Here is a 20929-nt window from a genome sequence, read left to right as displayed (position 1 = left end):
CTTTTTCTCGTGCATACCTTACAAGGGTGTATTTGGCTGCCCTTGGGTGTTAATCTCCCACCCCCTTGCATCAGACAGAGAGATATAAATATACCACCGCAGGCAGCACTCATAACCTGGATAAATGACTCGCACCAGGCCCTGGTCACACACAGACCCCACAGACGACTCTCCACACATCCGCTTGCGAGCGCCCCTGATGCTCTCACCCTTCAGTCCTCAAGTCACTTCTAGGCACAGTCACACACACACACTGTATACACGCCCCTCAGCCCAGTCACGACAGCCACAGCATGGCCACGCCAACACTCCACAACCAGCACCAGCACTACTCAAAATCACCGCCGCCTCGCTATACAGTCACACGCTCCTATGCCCACTCACAGGCATGTACCCCGCCCCCCAGTCATCACAGGGTCACGCGTGGACACACAATGCCAGTCTCCCCGCCACACTCCATACGCACAAACACGTGGCGTTCATACAGTCGCCAGCAGGCACAGAGATCCCAACACACAGCCCACATGCGTTCAACAGAGCCGCACTGCTGCCCCACCCCCACCCCTCGCTGCAGGCCTCTCTGATTAAAGACATCCAGCCCCTCCGCTTGTTATGGTGCACAGCATTCTTCTGCGATTGAGTCAAAGAGCTCCCCAGACAGAGGGGCTAAGTGGAAAAAAGGCATCAGGAGGGAGAATGCCGGAGGCCCAGGTCTGGAAGGGGCCAGACAGCTTCTCGCTTAGGGAGAAAGCAAGCCTTCAGTGTTTAAGTTTGATCCCCACACTGGTGGACTTCGAACTTGGGGAAGGGGAGCGCGCCTTGGAGTGGACCGCACTGCGGGCGGGGGTGACAGGTGGAGCAAGCGGAGAGACCCCAGGAAACCTCGCAGCGCAGGGGCGGAGAGCGGGTTAAATACGGACTCAACCTCAGAGGCTCCAACCCTCCCGAGCAGTCCTCCCACCGCCCTTCTCCAGGCTCCCGACTGTCCCCAAATGGACGGGGTGTGGCGTTACCCCTCCTCCTCCAGCCCTTGGCGACAGCTGCGGGGCACAGCTCTCAGGCGCCGGGGGAATCGCAGGGCGGCGGCGGACACCCCTGAACTCCTGCGGGCGGCGGGCGGGGTGCTGGGTCCCTCGAGGTCCCCAACCCCACACCCAGCCCCCTCCCGGGACGGCCGGGCAAGGCAAGCGCTCCCCTGGAGCTGCAGAGCCACCTTCCTCCCCGCACCCCCGCAGCTAGGACCCTTGAAAGGGAAGGGTGGAGAGAGAGAAGGTTCGGGAAGACCTAGGGATGGCCGGTTTTGGAGACGCCGACCCCCCATACCCTTCTCCCCCGGCTGGTCCCGGGAGGGGCGGCCTCTCCCCGCCCCTGGGCCGCGCGGCCGCTCCCTCCTCCCGCGGAGGAGCCCGGGCCAAGTGGGCGCGCCCGGCCCGGGGCCGGCGGGATCCGGTGTCGGCTGCAGCTGGCAGTGCTGCTGGCGGGCGCGGGCGGCCCGCGGGGCCGGCTATTAATACCGCGGCCGCCCAGCCCGGGTCGTGCAGCCATGGCCAGCCCGGAGCCCCGGCGCGGCGGGGACGGCGCCGCCCAGGCCGCGAGGTAGGAGCGTCCCGGGCCCGCGTCGCCGCCTCTGGGGAGGGGGTGCCGGCGGGATCCCCTCCCCCCGCGAGCGCCTGTCGCCGGGGCGGGGGGCGGGGCAGGGGTCCAGCCGGGGTGGGGCACGGGGCGGAGCCACCGGCCAAGGGAGAGCGGGGAGTCCGGCCTGGCCAGCACCTTCGTTTGTCTGGGGCTTTTTATAGTCCCCCCTCCCCCTCCCACGGGCGGCGTGAGGGTTAACCCCTTTACATTAGAGGGCATCAACCGTCAGATGCCCTTCGGCCCACAGGGGCCAAAGACGCTACCCGTTTTCTTTCATTCCTCACCCCAAAGGCAAGTGGAGATGGAGGCCTCCAGCTGCTGAATTCGCCCTGTGGAAGATGCTTGGTGCAAGGTTGGGCAGCGGCCAGCTTAGAGTTGAGAGTTCAGGAAGCTCATTCTCTCTGGTCCAGGGCCTGGCATGGTGTGGGGGCAGGGTCTCCTGTCCTAGACCCGCAGGAGGGCCTTGGCTGGCCAGGAGCCCTGGAGGGGAGGCTCTGTCCCTCCCTCCCTCCCTCCATCCATCCATCCCTCCATCCATCCTCATAGTGAGCTTGCCACTGGTTAGGGGGAAGGGACCTGTGGCTGAAGGGTTTGAGGTGAGGAGGCAGCGTTTCCGCCCCAGGTTAGCCTGTAGCCCTGGACTTCCTACTGTACCAAGAGGTAGAGGTGCAGATACACACACGTGACGCCCCTCCACTGTCACAGTTTGACACATACACTCACTTGTACTGCGGTACCCACATGTGGGTACACACGGAGCCAGCCACACACCAACTCAGGCCTGCACAGGGTCACAAACACTCCAGCCATAGCCTTGCTGGACAGGGTAGGGAGCTGCTGGAATACTTGAGGGACAGGGACGGAGTGGCAGAGGTGGCCCAAGGAAACCTGAAGTCAGGGGTCACAGCTGAGCTGCCTCCCTTGCCCCCTACCTCCCATCATCACCTTTTTCCCCCAGCTCCTTAGAGAGAGGCAGCTGTGTGAGGGCAACACCTAACAGAGGCCTGGCACTGTGGGTGGGGTGACCGAGGCAACATGGTGTGTGGTAACAGCGCTGCCTGCGAGTCAGGAGACCTAGGTTCTACTTCCAGCTTTGCCACTTGACCTTGGGCAAGTTTCCCCCTTGGATCTCAGTCCATTGCTGCCTGTCTTCTACAGAGCCCCACCCTGGGGTATAGAGAAAATAACTGCGCTTGTCCTTAGGAAATGGACTGTCAGGGAAGATAGACCCAGGCACTTCCATAATACAAAGCACTTAGTGCAAAGATGAGCTGCATACAAAGTGCCTTGAGAACACGAGAATGCAGGTTGTCTGGGAGATGCTTCACAGAGGAGGTGGAGTTTGAGCAGGGCTTGAGGGTATGTAGAAATTTGTTAGCTAAATAGATATAAATATATTTTGAATGCCAGGGCCAAGCTCTATTATATCTGCAGTAACTGTTTGACTTCTTTCAGACCTCATGCCTATTCTAAGAGGAGAGTGATAAAAAGGAGCTCTGGCTCTGGAGCCAGACTGCCAGCCTTCTCTAGGCTCCACAATTTACAAACTATAGAACTTGGAGATTTTTTTTTTTTTTTTTTCTTTTTAGGGCCACACACGCGGCACATGGAGGTTCCCAGGCTAGGGGTTGAATCAGAGCCACAGCTGCCGGCCTACACCACTGCCCCAGCAACAGCAGATCTGAGCCGCATCTGCAACCTATACCACAGCTTATGGCAACGCCAGATCCTTAGGCCACTGATTGAGGCCAGGGATCAAACCCGCAATCTCATGGTTCCTAGTCAGATCATCTCCACTGCGCCACCATAGGAACTCCAGAACCTTGAGATCTGTAGTCCGCTTTGGTTTCCTCATCTAAAAAATAGGGATAATAGATGAGCATTGTATAAAAGAGTATTCTGGTAAAAGAGTACTCATCTAAAAAATGGGGATAATAGATGAGCATTGTATAAAAGAGTATTCTTGTGCCTGGAACACAATTACATCATTCCAGGGTGGTGGGATGAGCAGCCAGAACATGGTATGAGGGCTGTCTGCTGGGAAAGCAGGGACTCTGTCGAGGATCTGGGTAGGGCTGACTGGCTGAGCAGGTGCACCCTTCCCAGCACTAGGAGATCTACCTTTCCAGGTAGTAGGACTGTTCTCTAGTCAGGTGGCATATAGCGAGCTATATTTTCTCAGCTGGTCTCTTTAGATACTGTGGGCTAGGAGTAGGGGGTGTAAAAGTTAACACATGTTGGAGTTCCTGTCGTGGCTCACTGGTTAACGAATCCGACTAGGAACCATGAGGTTGCAGGTTCGATCCCTGGCCTTGCTCAATGGGTTAAGGATCTGGCGTTGTTGCCATGAGCTGTGGTGTAGGTTGCAGACGTGACTCGGATCCCGCGTTGCTGTGGCTCTGGCGTAGGCTGGTGGCTACAGCTCCGATTAGACCCCTAGCCTGGGAACCTCCATATGCCGTGGGAGTGGCTCAAGAAAAGGCAAACAAACAAACAAAAAGTTAACACATGTTCCAGATCATCAAGCACTGGGTAGACTGTGGGGAGTAATGTGAGATGAGGCTGAAGTGTGTTGGGGCCACATGGAGAAGAGCTTTGAATCTTTGCTAAGCAGTTGGCTCTCTATGGGTGAAGTGGAGCAACATGGTTTGCTTTATATTACGGCAAGCCGCAGCACTGTCAAAGATAGACTGAGAGGAGAAGGCTCGTGGGAAGGCTGGTACAGAAGTGCAGGTGAGAAGTGATGACTTGGACAAGGGCCCGGGCAGTGGGGTGAAGAGGGGGGTGGAGAATGGAGACTTTCTGAGATAGAAATGTCATTTCTCAGTGAGTTTGGTTGTTTCAAGACTGCTTGTCTCATCAGCCTGGTATATGGTGACGTGTTTCTCTGAGCTGGAAAATACAGGCGTAACAAGCTCAGGGAGAAGGATGGTTTGGTGGCAGATGAGTTTGAGGGGCCAAGTAACATCAGCTAAAGATGTCTAAAAAAAACCCACTCCATCTCTGGCAAAGGGACGTGAATGGACTAGGTGATTGTTGAGTTGTCTTCAGGCTTTAGGTTTCGGTGCACCCAGTGACGTCTGGAGCCTGGTGAAGCCACATATTTTGTGGTTTCTAGAGAGCCACCAGGAGATGCAAAAGGGAAGCCAGGGCTTCCTGGAGTGTTAGAGAGGAGGATGGAGAACACAATGATTTAGAATAAAAATAATCTTTGCTAGAAACTTGGGGGTAAGAAACAGCACTTAAAACTTGAACACAAGTAAGCCTTTTCAAGGCAAATAAATCAAATTCTATGATATGTGGGGCTTTTCATTTACACTTTCTATCAAAAAAAGTTTATGGAAACCACATTCAGATACTCCAAATGCACCAGTTATAAAACAGACCGCATTTCTTTCTTTTTTTCTTTTTTTTTTTTTTTTTTGTCTTTTTAGGGCTGCACCTGCAGCATATGGAAGTTCCCATACTAGGGGTCAAATCAGAGCTGTAGCTACTAGCCTACACCACAGTCACAGCAATGCCACATCTGAGCCATGTTTGTGACCCACACCACAGCTCACAGCAATGCCAGATCCTTACCCACTGAGTGGGGCCAGGGATCAAACCATCATCCTCATGGATGCTCATTGGGTTCATTATTGCTAAGCTGCAAAGGGAATTCCAAGAACCATTTGAAACAGAAAATACTGGGAGTTCCTGTTGTGTGGGTTAAGAACCCGAACCGGCTAGTATCCTTGAGAATTCAGCTCTGACCCCTGGCCCCACTCAGTGGTTTGAGGATCCCGTGTTGCCACAAGCTGAGGCATAGGTTGCAGGTGAGGCTTGGATCTGATGTTGCTGTGGCTGTGGTGTAGGCTGGCAGCTGCAGCTCCGATTTGATCCCTAACCTGGGACCATATGCCACTGGTATGGCCCTAAAAAAGACAGGGGGAAAAAAAAGGGGATCATAGAACTCTAGTTTAAGAGCACTTGCTGAGCTCCATGCTCCAGAAAACAGCCAGCAGCTTACTGTAGAGAAATGCCCTTCCTCACGGAGCTTAGGTCGGAACAGCAGATGCCTCTCTTATTTACCCACAAGAAAGCCAGACACAGACCCTAAAATGCCCATTCTTTGTCTCATAAATGATTAGCTGAACTGTTTGTCCCCAGTGACCAATCTGGACAAAGTGCCTGCTAACCTGACCAAAGTTTCATCAGGCTCCCCAAGAGCCCCTGAACTTGTCCTTAACACTGGAACTGTGAGCAAACCGCTCTGAAGGGAATTAGCCGGCCTCAGGGGCAAATGCTCCCTGGTCCACTGTCTGACCATTCCCTCCTCCAGCCTCCCTGTACCTGGTCTTTCTAGCCTATTGACTCCTCCCTATAAAAGAAACTCCCTTGCAACATGCATGGACCTAGGGATTCCCATACTAAGTGAAATAAGTCAGGCAGAGAATGACACACATTGGATGATACAACATATATAAAGAATCTTAAAAATAATACAAATGAACTTATTTACACAAGAGAAATAGACTCATAGACATAGAAAATGACCTTCTGGTTACTAAAGGGGAGAGCAGGGGTGGAGGGATAAATGAGGAATTTGGGATGAACAGGTACACACTGCTGTATATTACATAACCTGGGAGTTCCCGTTGTGGTGCATCGGAAACAAATCTGACTGGCATCCGTGAGGATGAGGGTTTGATGCCTGGTCTTGCTCAGTGGGTTAGCGATCTGGCATTGCGGTGTAGGTCTCACTGTGGTGGTTGTGTGTGTACCTGGAGCTGTGGTATAGGTCTCAGACGCAGCTCGGATCCTGTGTTGCTGTGGCTGTGGCCTAGGCCGACAGCTGTAGCTCCGATGTGACCCCCAGCCTGGGAATTTCCATATGCTGCAAGTGCAGCCCTAAAAAAGCAAAAAGAAAAAAAGTAAAATAGATAACCAGCAAGGACCTACTGTATAGCAAGCACAGGGGACCACATCCAGTATCTCGCAATAACTTATAGTGGAAAGGAAACTGAAAAAGAATATATATATATATATAGAGAGAGAGAGAGAACGAGCGAGTGAGCAGTGGCCAGGATGGGCCAGTTCTTACAAGATGAAGTTTTACAGGAACAAGAGATATGATTTAAAAGTATCTGGTGTGAAAAAAATGTCTTAAGAGTTTTAGCATTTGTTAAGAATGTGGTGGAGCTGCCCTATATGCAAGGGCATCTTTTTATTTATTTATTTATTTTTGCTCTTTTTTTGTCTTTTCCAGGACCTGCACCTGTGGCATATGGAGGTTCCCAGGTTAGGAGTCTAATTGGAGCTGTATCCTCCGGCTTACACCAGAGCAACAGCAACACCAGATATGAACCACGTGTGCGACCTACACCACAGCTCACTGCAAGCCGGATCCTTAACCCACTGAGCGAAGCCAGGGATCGAACCTGCAACCTCATCGTTCCTAGTCGGATTCATTAACCAGTGAGCCACGACGGGAACTCCCGCAAGGGCATCTTGACGGCAGCCAGAGAAGTGTAGCGGCCAGAGAAACTCACCTGGGTCCTGCTTCCTGTGCCCATCTCCAAACCATAGCAAGCCTGTCCATGGAGCCTGTCAAAAAGAAGTGACCCAAAGGAGGAGGGCACTGGAAACCTTGGCATGCATGGAATAATTGAAGGATAAATCACTTTCTTTAAGTGTTTAAAGAACTTACATGGAAAAGAGGTTAACTTTGTCTAATTCTGGAAAGAACAATCAAGTCTAGGGGAAAATTGCAGGGAAGCTTTTACCTCAATACTAGAATTTTCTTATGACAGTGGAACAAGTAGTGGCTTAGGTGTGAGTTTCCTGTCCTGGAAGCAGAGCCATGGACCACACGGGGATGTTGTCAGGTTTAAGCAGTGGGCTGTGTGGGGATAGGTGGATGGATGGGAGGGGCAGACAAGTGCCCTCTGAGATGTGAGAACTTGACATAAGCCAGGCCTGTGGCTTGGTGGCTCTGTCACAGACCATTCTTGGATTGCGGCTGCCCTCTCACCTTGTCATTTCTCTTGCAGGGAAACAAGAGCAGAGGCCACTTCTCCTCTTCAGGAGGGGAACTCTGAATCCCTCTATCAGTTGGGGACCTGGAACCCAGAAGTTACTCTCTCTTTGGAGGGGACCTTGAACTTAGAGGACATTCTCTACCTGGGGGACCCAGTTGACCTTGACGAGGCCCTGTATGTGGAGGAGACCGAGAAGCCGGAGGAGACGCTGCATATTGAGGAGACCAGGCTGCCGGATGAGGCCCTGTATGTGGAAGAGCCCGTGAAGCCGGAGGAGATGCTGTACGTGGAGGAGACTGTGAAGCCGGAGGAGATAGTGTGTGTGGAACAGACCATGAAGCCAGGAGAGACCACAAGCCCAGAGCCGATCACCTATGGGGGAGAGACAGTCCCGAGTGAGGAGAAACCTAACCCTGAGGAGAGCCTCAGAGCCAAGCCAAATCCCAGCACAGATGGGAGCCTGAGCTTAGAGGACCTGGAGTTGCTGGAGGGGCGTTTCCAGCAGTGTGTCCAAGCTGTGGCCCAGCTGGAAGAGGAGAGGGATCAGCTCATCCATGAGCTCGTGTTGCTCCGGGAACCAGCCCTGCAGGAGGTGCAACAGGTCCACCAGGACATCCTCGCTGCCTACAAACTGCACGCCCAGGCAGAGCTGGAGAGGGATGGGCTGCGGGAGGAGATCCGGCTGGTCAAGCAGAAGCTGTTCAAGGTGACGAAGGAATGCGTGGCGTACCAGTACCAGCTGGAGTGCCGCCGGCAGGACGTGGCCCAGTTTGCCGATTTCCGGGAAGTGCTGACGGCCCGGGCAGCCCAGCTCTCGGAGGAACTAGCCCAGCTCCGGGATGCCTATCAGAAGCAGAAGGAGCAGTTACGGCAACAGCTCGAAGCACCTCCAAGCCAGAGGGATGGGCACTTTCTCCAGGAGAGCCGGCGGCTCTCTGCTCGGTTTGAGAACCTCATGGCAGAGAGCCGTCAGGGCCTGGAGGAGGAGTATGAGCCTCAGCTACTGCGGCTCCTGGAGAGGAAAGAAGCTGCGGCCAAAGCCCTGCAGAAAACCCAGGCCGAGATCCAGGAGATGAAGGAGGCTCTGAGACCACTGCAGGCAGAGGCCCGGCAGCTCCATCTGCAAAACAGGAACCTGGAGGACCAGATCACCCTTGTGAGACAAAAACGAGACGAGGAGGTGCAGCAGTACAGGGTAGGCCCATGGGCATGAGAGGAAGTGTGGTCTTTTAGTCTGGGGAGGAAAAGGTGGCCAGAGTCAAATGTGTCTGGGCTGTTGGCTAGTGTCACATCTGGGAGGAACAACTTGTTCTTTGGGGTCACTCCTTTTTTTTTTTTCCTTTTTAGGGCTGCACCCACAGCATGTGGAGTTTCCCAGGCTAGGGATCAAACTGGAGCCACAGCCACAGCAATGCGGGATCCGAGCCTCGTCTGCAACAAACACCACAGCTCACGGCAACACCGGATCCTTAACCCACTGAGCAAGGCCAGGATCGAACCCGAAACCTCGTGGTTAGTAATTGGATTCATTTCTGCTGCGCCATAATGGGAGCTTCTCACTCACGTCTTTGCTCCGTTTTCCATTTCTTTCTTTCTTTCTTTTTTTAAAATCTTTTTTCCATTTCTTTCTTTCTTTCTTTTTTTTTTTTTTTTTTTTTTTTGTCTTTTTGCTATTTCTTTGGGCCGCTCCCGCGGCATATGGAGGTTCCCAGGCTAGGGGTCTAATGAGAGCTGTAGCCACTGGCCTACGCCAGAGCCACAGCAACGCAGGATCCGAGCCGCGTCTGTGACCTACACCACAGCTCACAGCAACGCCAGATTCTTAACCCACTGAGCAAGGGCAGGGACCGAACCTGCAACCTCATGGTTCCCAGTCGGATTCGTTAACTACTGCGTCACAACGGGAACTCCATCTTTTTGCCATTTCTTGAGCTGCTCCCACGGCACATGGAGGTTCCCAGGCTAGGGGTCTAATCGGAGCTGTATGTAGCTGCCAGCCTACGCCAGAGCCACAGCAATGCAGGATCCGAGCCGCGTCTGCGACCTACACCACAGCTCACGGCAACGCCAGATTTGTAACCCACTGAGCAAGGCCAGGGATCGAACCCACAACCTCATGGTTCCTAGTTGGATTTGTTAACCACTGCGCCACGAAGGGAACTCCCGTTTTCCATTTCTTTCATTTGGGCCTGTGCTAGGGCTGAAAGTAACCTGCATTCTTAGTTTACACAGCATTTTTTTTTTTTTTTTTTTTTTTTTTTTTTTTTTTTTTTTGCTATTTCTTTGGGCCACTCCCGCGGCATATGGAGGTTCCCAGGCTAGGGGTCTAATCGGAGCTGTAGCCGCCAGCCTACGCCAGAGCCACAGCAACGCAGGATCCGAGCCACGTCTGCAACCTACACCACAGCTCATGGCAACGCCGGATCGTTAACTCACTGAGCAAGGGCAGGGACCGAACCCACAACCTCATGGTTCCTAGTCGGATTCATTAACCACTGCGCCACGACGGGAACTCCTACACAGCATTTTGATGCCAATGATCTCACTGGATCTTCATTAATCCTCCAAGTCAACTATTATCATTTTTTTATAGATGAAAAACTGAGGCTTGGTGAGTTGAAGTAATTTGAACTCTAGGCTGACCAACCCCAAGTATCTCAGTGCTCTTTCCGTAGCACAATTTTGCAACCCCAAGTGAATCACACCTGGGTTTAAACAGCGCAGGAGGTAATGAGGCTAAGTAGAATTCATTCGCTTCCCTTCCCCATATTCACCCTCAAGCCCCATCTATTTGATCTCTGGTCAAAGTTTTCCAGTCTTAAAAAACTGGGATGAAATCTATAAATCTCTATTCCTCATTTTCCTTTTTTGTGCATTTGTTACCATTTCACTTGTATTCAAGCTATTTCTGATTGTGAGCCAGTTCTAATTCCTTTTAGAATAGAGCAGCCTATAAACACTAAGGGCATAAACACTTCTCTCCCCCACAGACTGTGAGCTTTCAGAAAGTAGGGAGTATGTTTTTCTTATCTCTGCCACCAGGCTCAGAGTACACATCAATTAAGTGCTGACTTAAGGGCTGCTGGGCACCGTGAGGCGACTACAGAAGTGTGGCGCTTTTCAGAGTGTCACCAAATGCAAGTTCGTGTGCCTGACGCACAATGAGGTCAAACAAACCAACTGAAACGTCGGAGTTTGGACCAGAGAAAGGTTTGAAGGCCCATGGAAGGAGAACAGGTAGCTTGTGCCCCCTCAACCCTGAACTCCCTGAAGTGTTTCAGCAGAGCATTTTTAAGGGCCAAGGTGGGGGTTGGTGGGCCACAGGGTATGTGATCAGCTCGTGCACAAGTCTCTCATTGGCTGATGTTGAGGTAATGGGTGTTAACATTATTAATTCTTAGGTGCCAGAAGATCTGGAGGCTTTGTGCTCATGATCATCAAGTAGTTTATTTTTTCCATTCGATGGTGGTGGTTTTTAGCATCAGAAAAACTGAGGAAATATGCATCAGATATAATTATCTAGATACTTCAAAGAGGAGCTAAAGCGGCGGCTATGTGGGAGGGTCTGGTTCCATTACAAGAGCAGTACTTTTGTCTTTGGAAACACACATTCTTGGGGTTCCTGCTGTGGTGCATTGGGATTGGTGATGTCTCTGGAACTCTGAGACGCAGTTTCGGCACAGGGGGCTAAGGATCTGGCCTTGCTTCAGCATAGGTCGAAACTGTGGCTCAGATCCTTGGTCCGGGAACTCTGTACGCCAAGGGGCGGCCAAAAAATAAAAAATGAATCACACTTGCCTTTATTTATTTATTTTTGGCTTTGCCTTCGGCCTGTTTAAGTTCCCGGGCCAGGGATCAGACCAAGCCACAGCAGTGACCCAAGCCACTGCAGTGACAATGCCAGATCCTTAACACACTGCACCACGAGAGAGCTCCCAATTTTATAATTTTTTTTTTAGGGTCTCACCTGAAGCATATGGAAGTTCCCAGGCTAGGGGTTGAATCAGACCTGCAGCTGCCGGCCTGCATTACAGCCCCAGCAATGGCAGATCCCAGCTGTGTCTGCAACCTACACCACAGCTCACGGCAATGCTGGATCCTTAACCCAATGCATGAGGCCTGGGATTGAACCCGTGTCCTCATGGATACTAGTCAGGTATGTTACCACTGAGCCACAAGGGGAACTCCCAATTTTAATATATTTTATTTAAACCAAGAGATCTAAAATATAACTTGGGCGCATGAGGGAGATGAAAAGCTGGTAGGTGAATTGAACTGTAAAGGTAGGTCAGGACAGAGCACATTAGACTTTGAAATCCAAACTAGGGAGTTTGGACTCTATTCAGTGGTCAGTTACATCCTTAAAGATATTTAATCAAGGGAATTAACATGATTGCCTCTCTAAGGAAACAGAATTGGTGGCAGTGTGTAAGATGCGCTAGAGACCCAGGGGCAAGGGAGACTAAGGAAGCTACTACAGGTAAGTGGAGACAGCAGGAAAAAGAGGAAGGATGCAAGAACAAATGTAGAATAAGCGTGACTATAAAATGAGTGGTATGGAGTTCTCATTGTGGGAATGAACCTGACTAGTATCCATGAGGATGGGGTTTGACTTCCGTGGGTTAAGGATTTGGAATTGCCCTGAGTGGTGTAGGTTGCAGACATGGCCCAGGTCTGACGTTGCTGTGGTGGTGGTATAGGCCTGCAGCTGCAGCTCCGATTTGACCCCTAGCCTGGGAACCTCCATATGCCATGGGTGCAGGCCTAAAAATGAAATGAAATGAAATGAAATAAAATAGTAAGTGGCTTGGGGAGATGTGAAGTCAGAGGATGCTAAAATTTCAGGCAGGAGTTCCTGCTGTGGCTCAGGTCGTTGTGGAGGTGCGGGCTTGATCCCCAGACCAGTGTTGCCACCACTGTCTGGAATTCAACCCCTGGCCCAGGAACAGGGTGCACCTGTAAAAAATAAATAAATAAATAAAGCAAAGATTTCAGGCAAATGTAATTAGGATAGTGGTGCCATAAGTAGGGAAGTCTTTGGATTAGAATTTCTGATGCAGTACTAGGGTTGTAGAGGTTTTTTTTTTTTTTTTGTCTTTTTAGGGCCCCACCCACAGCATATGGAGGTTCCCAGGCTAGGGGTCTAATCAGAGCTACGGCTGCCAGCCTACACCACAGCCACAGCAATGCCGGATCTTTAATCCACTGAGCAAGGTCAGGGATCAAACCTGCAACCTCATAGTTCCTAGTTAGATTCATTTCTGCTGCGCCATGACGGGAACTCTGAGTTGTAGAATTTTACCCGTGACTTTCATCACTGTCCTGGAGTTGCTTCAGATTCAAAGATCTGCGCAGCTTTCCAAAGATAGTTCTGGAGTTCCCCCTGTAGTGTAGTGGGTTAGGGATCTGATGCTGTCGAAGCTGCCACTTGGATTCAATCCCTGGCCCAGAATTTCCATGTGTCTCCATTGCGGCCAATAAATAAATAATTTTTTTTAAAAAGAGATCATTCTTGGAGTTCCCATTGTGGCTCAAAAGTAATGAACCTGACTAGTAACCTTCAGGATGTGAGTTTGATCCCTGGCCTCTCATTCTTCTTTTTAGGGCTTCACGTGCAGCATATATAAGTTCCCAGGCTAGGGGTCAAATAGGAGCTGAAGCTGCAGGCCTATGCCAGTCACAGCAATACCAGATCTGTAGGTCTGTGACCTATACCACAGCTTGCAGCAATGGCGGATCCTTAAACCACTGACGGACGCCAGGGATTGAACCCACATCCTTATGGATACTAGTTGGGTTCATTTCTGCTGAGCCACAATGGGAACTCCTATGAAAAACAATCTTGATGAGTGTATCCCCTCATTATAGATAAAGTAGAAATAAAAGTCTGAAGGAGCTAATTCTTTATGAAATGGCTTCTTTCTAAACTGCCAAAGGTCACATATGGCATCTGACTGCTTTTCAAAGATACACTTCATTCCTTTTTTGTCTTTTTAGGGCCACACCCAAGGCATATGGAGGTCCCCAGGCTAGGAGTCGAATAGGACCTGTAGCTGCTGGCCAGATCCCCATGCTGTATGGCAGGACCCATCACCCATCTGTTCCAAATGCAACAGTCTGCATCCACCAACCCCAAAGTCCCCATCAGTCCTCCTGTTTATCCCCTCTGCCCTGGCAAACACAGGTCGGTCCTCCATGTCCATGATCTGCTTTGTAGATAGATCATTTGTACCATATTTTAGACTCCACATATAAGTGATATCACATGGTATCTTTCTGACTTCCTTCACTCAGTATGAAGAGTTTCTAGTTCCATCTGTGTTGCTGCAAATGGCATTATTTTATCCTTTTCATGGCTGAGAATATTCCATTTTATAAATGTACCACATCTTCTTAATCCATTCATCTGCCAGTGGACATTTAGGTTGTTTCCATATCTTGGCTATTGTGAATAGTGCTGCAGTCAACTTACAGGAGCATGCATCTTTCAATGAAAGTTTTGTCCAGATATACGCCCAGGAGTGGGATTGCTGGATCACATGGTAGTTCTTTATTTGGGTTTCTGAGGAATTTCCATACTGCTTTCCAGAGTGGTTGTACCAATTTACATTCCCACCAACAGGGAAGGAGGGTCCTCTTTTCTCTACATCCTCTCCAACATTTGTTGTTGACTTGTTAAGATGGCTACTCTAACTGGTGTGAGGTGGTACCTCATTGTAGCTTTGATTTGCTTTTCTCTAATAATTAGTGATGTTGAGCATTTTTTCATGTGCCTGCTGGCCATCTGTGTGTTTTCTTTGGAGAAATGCCTCTTTAGGTCTTTTGTCCATTTTTTGATTTTTTTTTTTTTTTTTTTTTTTTTTTTGCCTTTTAGGGCCACACTTACAGCATATAGAGGTTCCCAGGGTAGGGGTCAAATCAGAGATATAGCTGCTGTCCTACACCACAGCTTCAGCAACATCAGATCTGAGCTACTCTGCAACCTACACCACAGCTCATGGCAACGCCAGATCTGTAACCCACTGAGCAAGGCCAGGGATCGATCCCAAAACCTCATTTCCACCACGGCATGTGGAAATTACTGGGCCAGCACTTGTGGCCTGTGCTGGATCCTCAACTGACAAAGGTTTACTCTCCAAAATACACAAACTACTCATACAACTCAACAAAAAAAACAGGAGTTCCCATCTCGGCTGGTGTTGCTGTGGCTGTGGCACAGGCCAGCAGCTATAGCTCAGATTCGACCCCTAGCTGGGGAACTTCCATATGCCACGGTGCGGCCCTAAAAAGACAAAATAAATAAATAAAAATAATAATATTAAAAACAAACAAAAAAATGTCTAGTAGCCACACTAAAAATGTAACAGGTGAAATTAATGCATTTTATTTAACTCAATATATCAAAAATATTATCATTGCAACATGATTAAAACCTGAGGCATTAGGAGTTCCTGTTGTGACTCAGCGGTAACAAACCTAATATCCATGAAGATGCAGGTTCGATCCCTGGCCTCCATCAGTGGGTTATGGATCCGGCCTTGCTATAAGCTGTAGTGTAGGTCGCAGAGTGGCTCAGCCCCCACTTTGCTGTGGCTGGCAAATGCTGCTCCAATTCGACCCCATCCCTGGAACTTCCACATGCCGCAGGTTGTGGCCCTAAAAAGACAAAACAAAAATTTGAAGTATCATACACACACTCACATTTATATGTATACCCACACATTTCATGTGTGTATGCCAAGTCTTAGAAATCTGCTGGGTTATCTTACACTACAGCACATCGACTAGCTCTATTTCAAGTATTCAGTAGACAGAGGTGGCTAGTGACTTCCATACTGGACAGTGAAAACCAGAGGAGAAATGGAAGGTCTAGTCAAACTAGAGAGGGTCTGAATGCCAGACTAAAGAAAGTGGAAAGCCTATAAATGATGGAGATGATAAAGCAGTTTTAGGAAGTTAACCTAGTGGTGCCTCATATGATTGACTGGAGACTGTCCTTAATGCTTGTCCTTCTAACAATACTTCATCCTCTGTTAAGAGCTTATCATTGATGGGGCAGACTCCTTCCCAAGCATGTACTTTTGAGGCCTGGGAAAGTGGGGCACAGAGATATGCAGATGCTCTCCTTTAGAGAACATGCTCGTAGGTGGTTAAGGCCTCATCTGTGTGGAAATGTGGTTAGGCACTAAAAAAGACCTTTTGCCAATGTTGATGAAAGTTGAGATTCAGGAGTTTCCGTCGTGGCTCAGTGGTTAACGAATCCGACGAGGAACCATGAGGTTGCGGGTTCGATCCCTGGCCTTGCTCAGTGGGTTAAGGATCCCGCGTTGCTGTGGCTGTGGTGTAGGCTGGTGGCTACAGCTCCCATTAGACCCCTAGCCTGGGAACCTCCATATGCCGCAGGAGCGGCCCAAGCAATGGCAAAAAAGACAAAAAAAAAAAAAAAAGACAAAAAAAAAAGAAAGTTGAGATTCAACCAGAGTATCAAACACTGCAGATTGACACGCCACAGATATATCAAGAATTACTCAAAGAACGAATTATTTAGGCTCTTTTAATGATAGTATGCACCCAAACTTGGATTCTTAGGTTATTATTCTTCAAAATCAGAATTTTGAAGAATTTCCTACAAGGTGCAGTGGGCTAAGGATCTGGTGTTGACACTGCAACAGCTTGGGTTGCTGCTATGGGTTGGGTTTGATCCTTGGTGTGACCAAAAAAACCAAACAAATTTAAAAAAATGAAAATATCTTCCAATTCTAGTGCTCCCTTCCCAACTCCCCCAATGCTTCCTGGGGGCCCATGTCAGCTAGCTATAAAGCCAGAGACCGATGTGCTGACATCTTCCTTAGGTCTTTCCTCAGGTATTAATCCTAGGCAGAGACAATGTACAGAACACATCCTGCCCAGTTTCAGTAGAATGGGAAGCAGTCATGTGAGGACCCCTGAGGGCCTCCAGGACATAACACCTCCACCTTCCAACTTAGCACTTTAGAATCAACTGTCCTTATGCATAGCAAGCAAAGGATATAGAAAATGAACAACCATGATATCCTCAATAATAAAGCATCTATTTGCACCTTATAGTAAGTACTAAGATATCTGACTTAAAGGAGCTTCAAATATAAAACCATATTTACCGTTTTTCCTTTGAATAAACAACTCAAACATCTTCTAAAAACGGACTTGTTATAGAACAACTTTCCTAAAATTCTAGTTAATATTCAAGAAAAATTACTTACACAAAGACTTGATTTCTTTCAACATAACATGATTAGGAGTTCCTGCTGTGGCTCAGCAGTAACAAACCCAATTAGTATCCATGAGGACGGGGGTTCAATCTCCGGCCCGGCTCAGTGGGTTAAGGATCTGGCATTGCCCTGAGCTGAGGTATAGGTTGCAGATGTGGCTCGGACTTGTATTGCTGTGGCTGTGACAGAGGTTGGCAGCTAAAGCTCTAATTGACCCCTAGCCTGGGAACTTCCATATGCTGCAGGTGCAGCCCTAAAAAGACAAAAAAAAAAAGAAAGCTGTAGTAAACAGGCAAGATGCCTTTTAGGTCACCACTTTCAAAAATAGTATGTCAAAACAATGTCTTTGGAGCTGGCTGTAGCACAGTGGGTTAAGGTCTTGTCACTGCATTGCATTGGCTCAGGTTTGATTCCTAGCCTGGGAACTTTCTCGTGCCACGGGCATGCCAAAACCCCCCACAGCTTCTTAAGATAATGAATCTGTCAGTCAACCTCAACACTGCTCTGCAGATTAAACAATGTGTAAGAAAGTGCTTTGTAATATTACAATGTCAGGTTTTTCTTGTTTGGCTCATCAGAAATGTTCTTGATCCTCTCATGCAGGAACAGCTGGAGGAAATGGAAGAACGGCAGAGGCAGCTAAAAAGTGGGGTGCAACTCCAGCAACAGAAGAACAAAGAGATGGAGCAGCTAAGGATCAGCCTTGCTGAAGAGCTCTCAACTTATAAGTCAGTTTTTGCTTCTACCCAAATCTCAACCAACCCCAACGTTGGGGAGGGCTGATGTTGCTCAGGGGAAATTTCTCTTGACAGTGAAAAGCCAAAAAAGTAGTTTGAGAAGTGATTTTCAAATTGTGCTCACCCTTAGACAGATGGAAAATGGCTTTCTTTTTTTTAAGGGCTATGCTACCCAAGAGCCTGGAACGGGCTAGTGCTCCCACTTCTGAGGCGGGTGGAATTGAGACACAGTCTCAAGGTGATCCTTGTGGGTACAAGAATGGTGTTTGCATTGAATTGCTGCTTTCCTAATCTAAAAATACTAATGCCTTAAAAAAATACTAAGTGTGTGTCTAATGACAAATAAGTCATTTAGGGATAACATATACCTGCAAATGCATTCAGGCTTCATTTGGAGTGTTTCAATTTCTAGCAGGACTTAAAGTTTGCCTGAATTATCATCAGGAAGTCTAGAACAGGATACAACATCTAGGTTCTGTGCATTTCTACTTTCCTCATCCTACCTGACCCCATCTGCTAACTCAGTTATGCTGCCTGATTCAGACTATGACAAAAAAGGCTAAATTAAACTGTTAACAGTTGTGTCAGAAGCTGAAGAGGGTGTTGTTTATAGACTAAAGGTACATAACTGTTGCTTACTTTGCTAAACAAGCAACACTTATCCACTAATTTCTTTACTTAACAGTATGTTCTCTATTCTTCATATTCTCCTGGATAAAGAAACTAAGGATTAAAAAAGGTCTGTCAAGTTCAATACTAGATCAATGTCCCTAATTTTTTTATGGCCGCACCCCAGCATATGTAAATTCCCAAGCCATTGCAGTCAGATTTTTCTTTTCTGATCCCATTGCACCACAGTGGGAACTCCTTGCAGTTGGATTCTTAACCCACTGCACCACAGCGGTAACTCCCAAATGTCCATAATTTTTAATTCCCTAAGTAATCCTACATCCTAGATACAAATTCACAAATAATTATTATAACTGGTACTTCCCCTAACTTCCTAGGGTTTTGTTTTAATTTTTATTTGCTAGCCACACCTGCAGCCTATCCAAGTTTCCAGGCCAGGGATCAAATCCTAGCAGCAGCTGAGACCTATGCCAAGCTGTGGCAAAGCTGAATCTTTAACACACTGTGCCAGGCCAGGGATCAAACTTGCACAGCCCCAGAGACAATGCCAAATCCCTAACCTGCTGAGCCACAGTGGTAACTTGTTTTTCTTTTTTTTGATTTCTGTTTTCTAGGGCTGCACCCATGGCATATGGAAGTTCCCTGGGTAGGGGTCGAATTAGAGCTGCATCTTCAACCTATGCCACAGCTCATAGCAACACCAGATCTTTAATCCACTGAGCAAGGTTAGGGATAGAACCCTGCATCCTCATGGATACTAGTCAGGTTCTTAACCTGATGAGCCACAACATTAACTCCCTCCTGTTTTATCTAGGCATAACTGACTACACTTATTGTTTGGGAGATTTCCAGAACATTGTAATTGAAGAAAATGATGTTAAACACTTCTGCACAGATCAGATTTAAAGTACAAGGGGGGAATTCCCTTGTGGCTCAGCAGGTTAAGGATTGTTTTGACACTGCCAATGCTTGGGTAACTGCTATGGTACAGGTTCAAGCCCTAGCCTGGGAACTTCCCTATACCTCAGATGTGGCCAAGGAAAAAAAAAAAAAAGACAAACGATTAACCCGAAGAACTATAGAATTCTAGGCCTTATAATATCTGTGTGAGGTTAATGTGGGCATAGAAAATTTTTAGATAGTCCCTCCCATCATTATTACACAGGTCACCATTCATTCTGTTTTACAAATAGGAGGCACCCAATTATTTGCTAGGGGAAAGTCTTCCCTGATTAGATATAAATCACACTCTTGGCAATCTGTCCCCAGCATAGCCTGAACTAAGCTTCCAAAGTTTTGTTGAAAACTTTATATTGTATTATTTCAGTTGCAGAAAGTTTAAACTTATATCTTTTTCTCTCTCAACTTTACAGGGGCTGTTTAGAAATGTACGGTCGAATCTGTAACCAAGAAACAACCCAAAAAAACTTAGCAAAGGATCACTAAGTACCTTTTGGACAATCTTTTTTTCCAAACAGAAGGGAGTGCCAGGGACTTGGCAAGCACTTCACCCTGGGAAAACACTGGCTGACCTGTTTAAAAAAGATTCTGGAGGCAGAATACTATCAGTCAACTCTTAGCTGGATTCTATTTCAATGGCTGCTGGTACTGATCTCAATGCACTGAGGAATGGCAAAGTGAGTCTCCCATCACCCAGCAGCAACCTTCCATATGTACAATAAGTAGAGGATGAATGTACAGACATACCTTCAGTGCTGTGAAGAATGTACCTTGTCTTGGGTTGACCCAAACCAAAAGCTTTTTTTGGAACACAGGTGGGATCTTTAAAAAAAGGCAGCCAGTTTTCATTACAGTTGACCCTTGAACAACATGGGGATTAACTTGCATATATCCAAGGTTGCTCCATATCTGTGGATTCAACCAACCACTAGAATAGTACTGTGGTGTTTACTATTGAAAAGTATCTGTGGACCTGCACAGTTCTAACCCTCGTTTTCAAGGGTCCACTGTATTTGGGTTTACAGTTTGAATTCTTTTGTGCCATGAGAGTTAAGAGTTTAAATGAATCCTTTTACAAAGTTAATTTTTCTTTAAGTCTGTGCTGATTCGTGTGGATTTACTCTTGTATAAAGGTAATTTTCACTATACTCTAAAAGAACTACAGACTTAGAAAAACAACAACAACAAATCCAATCGAGATTTCCCTAAGGATCTTACTCATGAAAATGATTCTGGGTCAGAGTGATGTACTCAGTTAAATTGGGTGAATGGCAAAGAACCAGCCATTTTATCTAGATACGGCACCTGGCTTTAAAGAGCCTATTTTTCTAACCTCTAAGTACAGGCCCCAGTGAAAAACATACTGGGGAGATTCAACCTCTCTATGAGAAAAGGTCAAACACCTTTTCCAAATTTAATATTGCCTTAAATTCTGCCACACTGCCTTTGATATTCTTGAAAGTCCATGTAGTTCTCTAGAGATAGACTTCAAAAAGATGATATTTTATCAAAGACTAATCTGTGCACCTCTGATTCAGTGTTTTATGTCTTTCACTTTCCCTGGAGTAAAGCTCTTTTCTATACTTCTGAGTCTATTATATTTAATTCTGTTCTTGGTAGTCAAAGAGCACAGGAAATAAATGTCATCTGAACAACTCTTTTAGAAGCCACAGATGTGTTTGATGGATGTTATACA

At 47.9% G+C, this 20929-nt stretch overlaps 2 protein-coding genes across 7 annotated transcripts in view; one reads left to right on the top strand and one right to left on the bottom strand.

Moving 5' to 3' along the window:
* NHSL3 (NHS like 3) overlaps positions 1-2108 on the bottom strand; it is a 61922-nt gene extending 59814 nt beyond the window's left edge. The window contains exon 1 of the mRNA XM_084963681.1: positions 1920-2108. The gene's annotated coding sequence lies outside the window, so the exon portion shown is untranslated. The remainder of the gene's footprint in view (positions 1-1919) is intronic.
* On the top strand, positions 978-20903 carry SYNC (syncoilin, intermediate filament protein). 6 transcript variants are annotated; one of them, XM_084963690.1, is made up of 5 exons: positions 978-1183; positions 7668-8850; positions 17510-17634; positions 17805-17881; positions 19647-20903. In XM_084963690.1, the coding sequence occupies exons 1-5, from the start codon at positions 993-995 to the stop codon at positions 19655-19657; spliced, it is 1587 nt and encodes a 528-aa protein (XP_084819816.1). In that variant the 5' UTR covers positions 978-992; the 3' UTR covers positions 19658-20903. The 6 variants fall into 6 exon arrangements, with proteins under 6 accessions (XP_084819816.1, XP_084819815.1, XP_005665242.1 ...); XM_084963689.1 differs by having other exon boundaries at positions 17805-17890; XM_005665185.4 differs by lacking the exon at positions 978-1183 and adding an exon at positions 1442-1596.
* Positions 20904-20929: the final 26 nt, after the last annotated feature.

The sequence above is a fragment of the Sus scrofa genome, chromosome 6 (genome assembly GCF_054392235.1).
Source record: "Sus scrofa isolate SSC_HxYL_T2T_F1_AM1 chromosome 6, Sscrofa_HxYL_maternal_Yorkshire_Landrace_v2.0, whole genome shotgun sequence".
Taxonomy (NCBI): Eukaryota; Metazoa; Chordata; class Mammalia; order Artiodactyla; family Suidae; genus Sus; species Sus scrofa.
Note: the sequence above shows the minus strand (reverse complement) of the source record. Positions and strands in the feature narration are given on the sequence as shown.

Excerpts from the sequence above, each read along its gene's own strand:
- SYNC (XM_084963689.1), top strand. The coding sequence starts at position 993 with ATGGACGGGGTGTGGCGTTACCCCTCCTCCTCCAGCCCTTGGCGACAG. Across the intron at positions 1,184-7,667 it reads TCCCGGGACGGCCGGGCAAG|GGAAACAAGAGCAGAGGCCA; the intron begins GCAAGCGCTCCC and ends TTTCTCTTGCAG. Across the intron at positions 8,851-17,509 it reads AGGAGGTGCAGCAGTACAGG|GAACAGCTGGAGGAAATGGA; the intron begins GTAGGCCCATGG and ends CCTCTCATGCAG.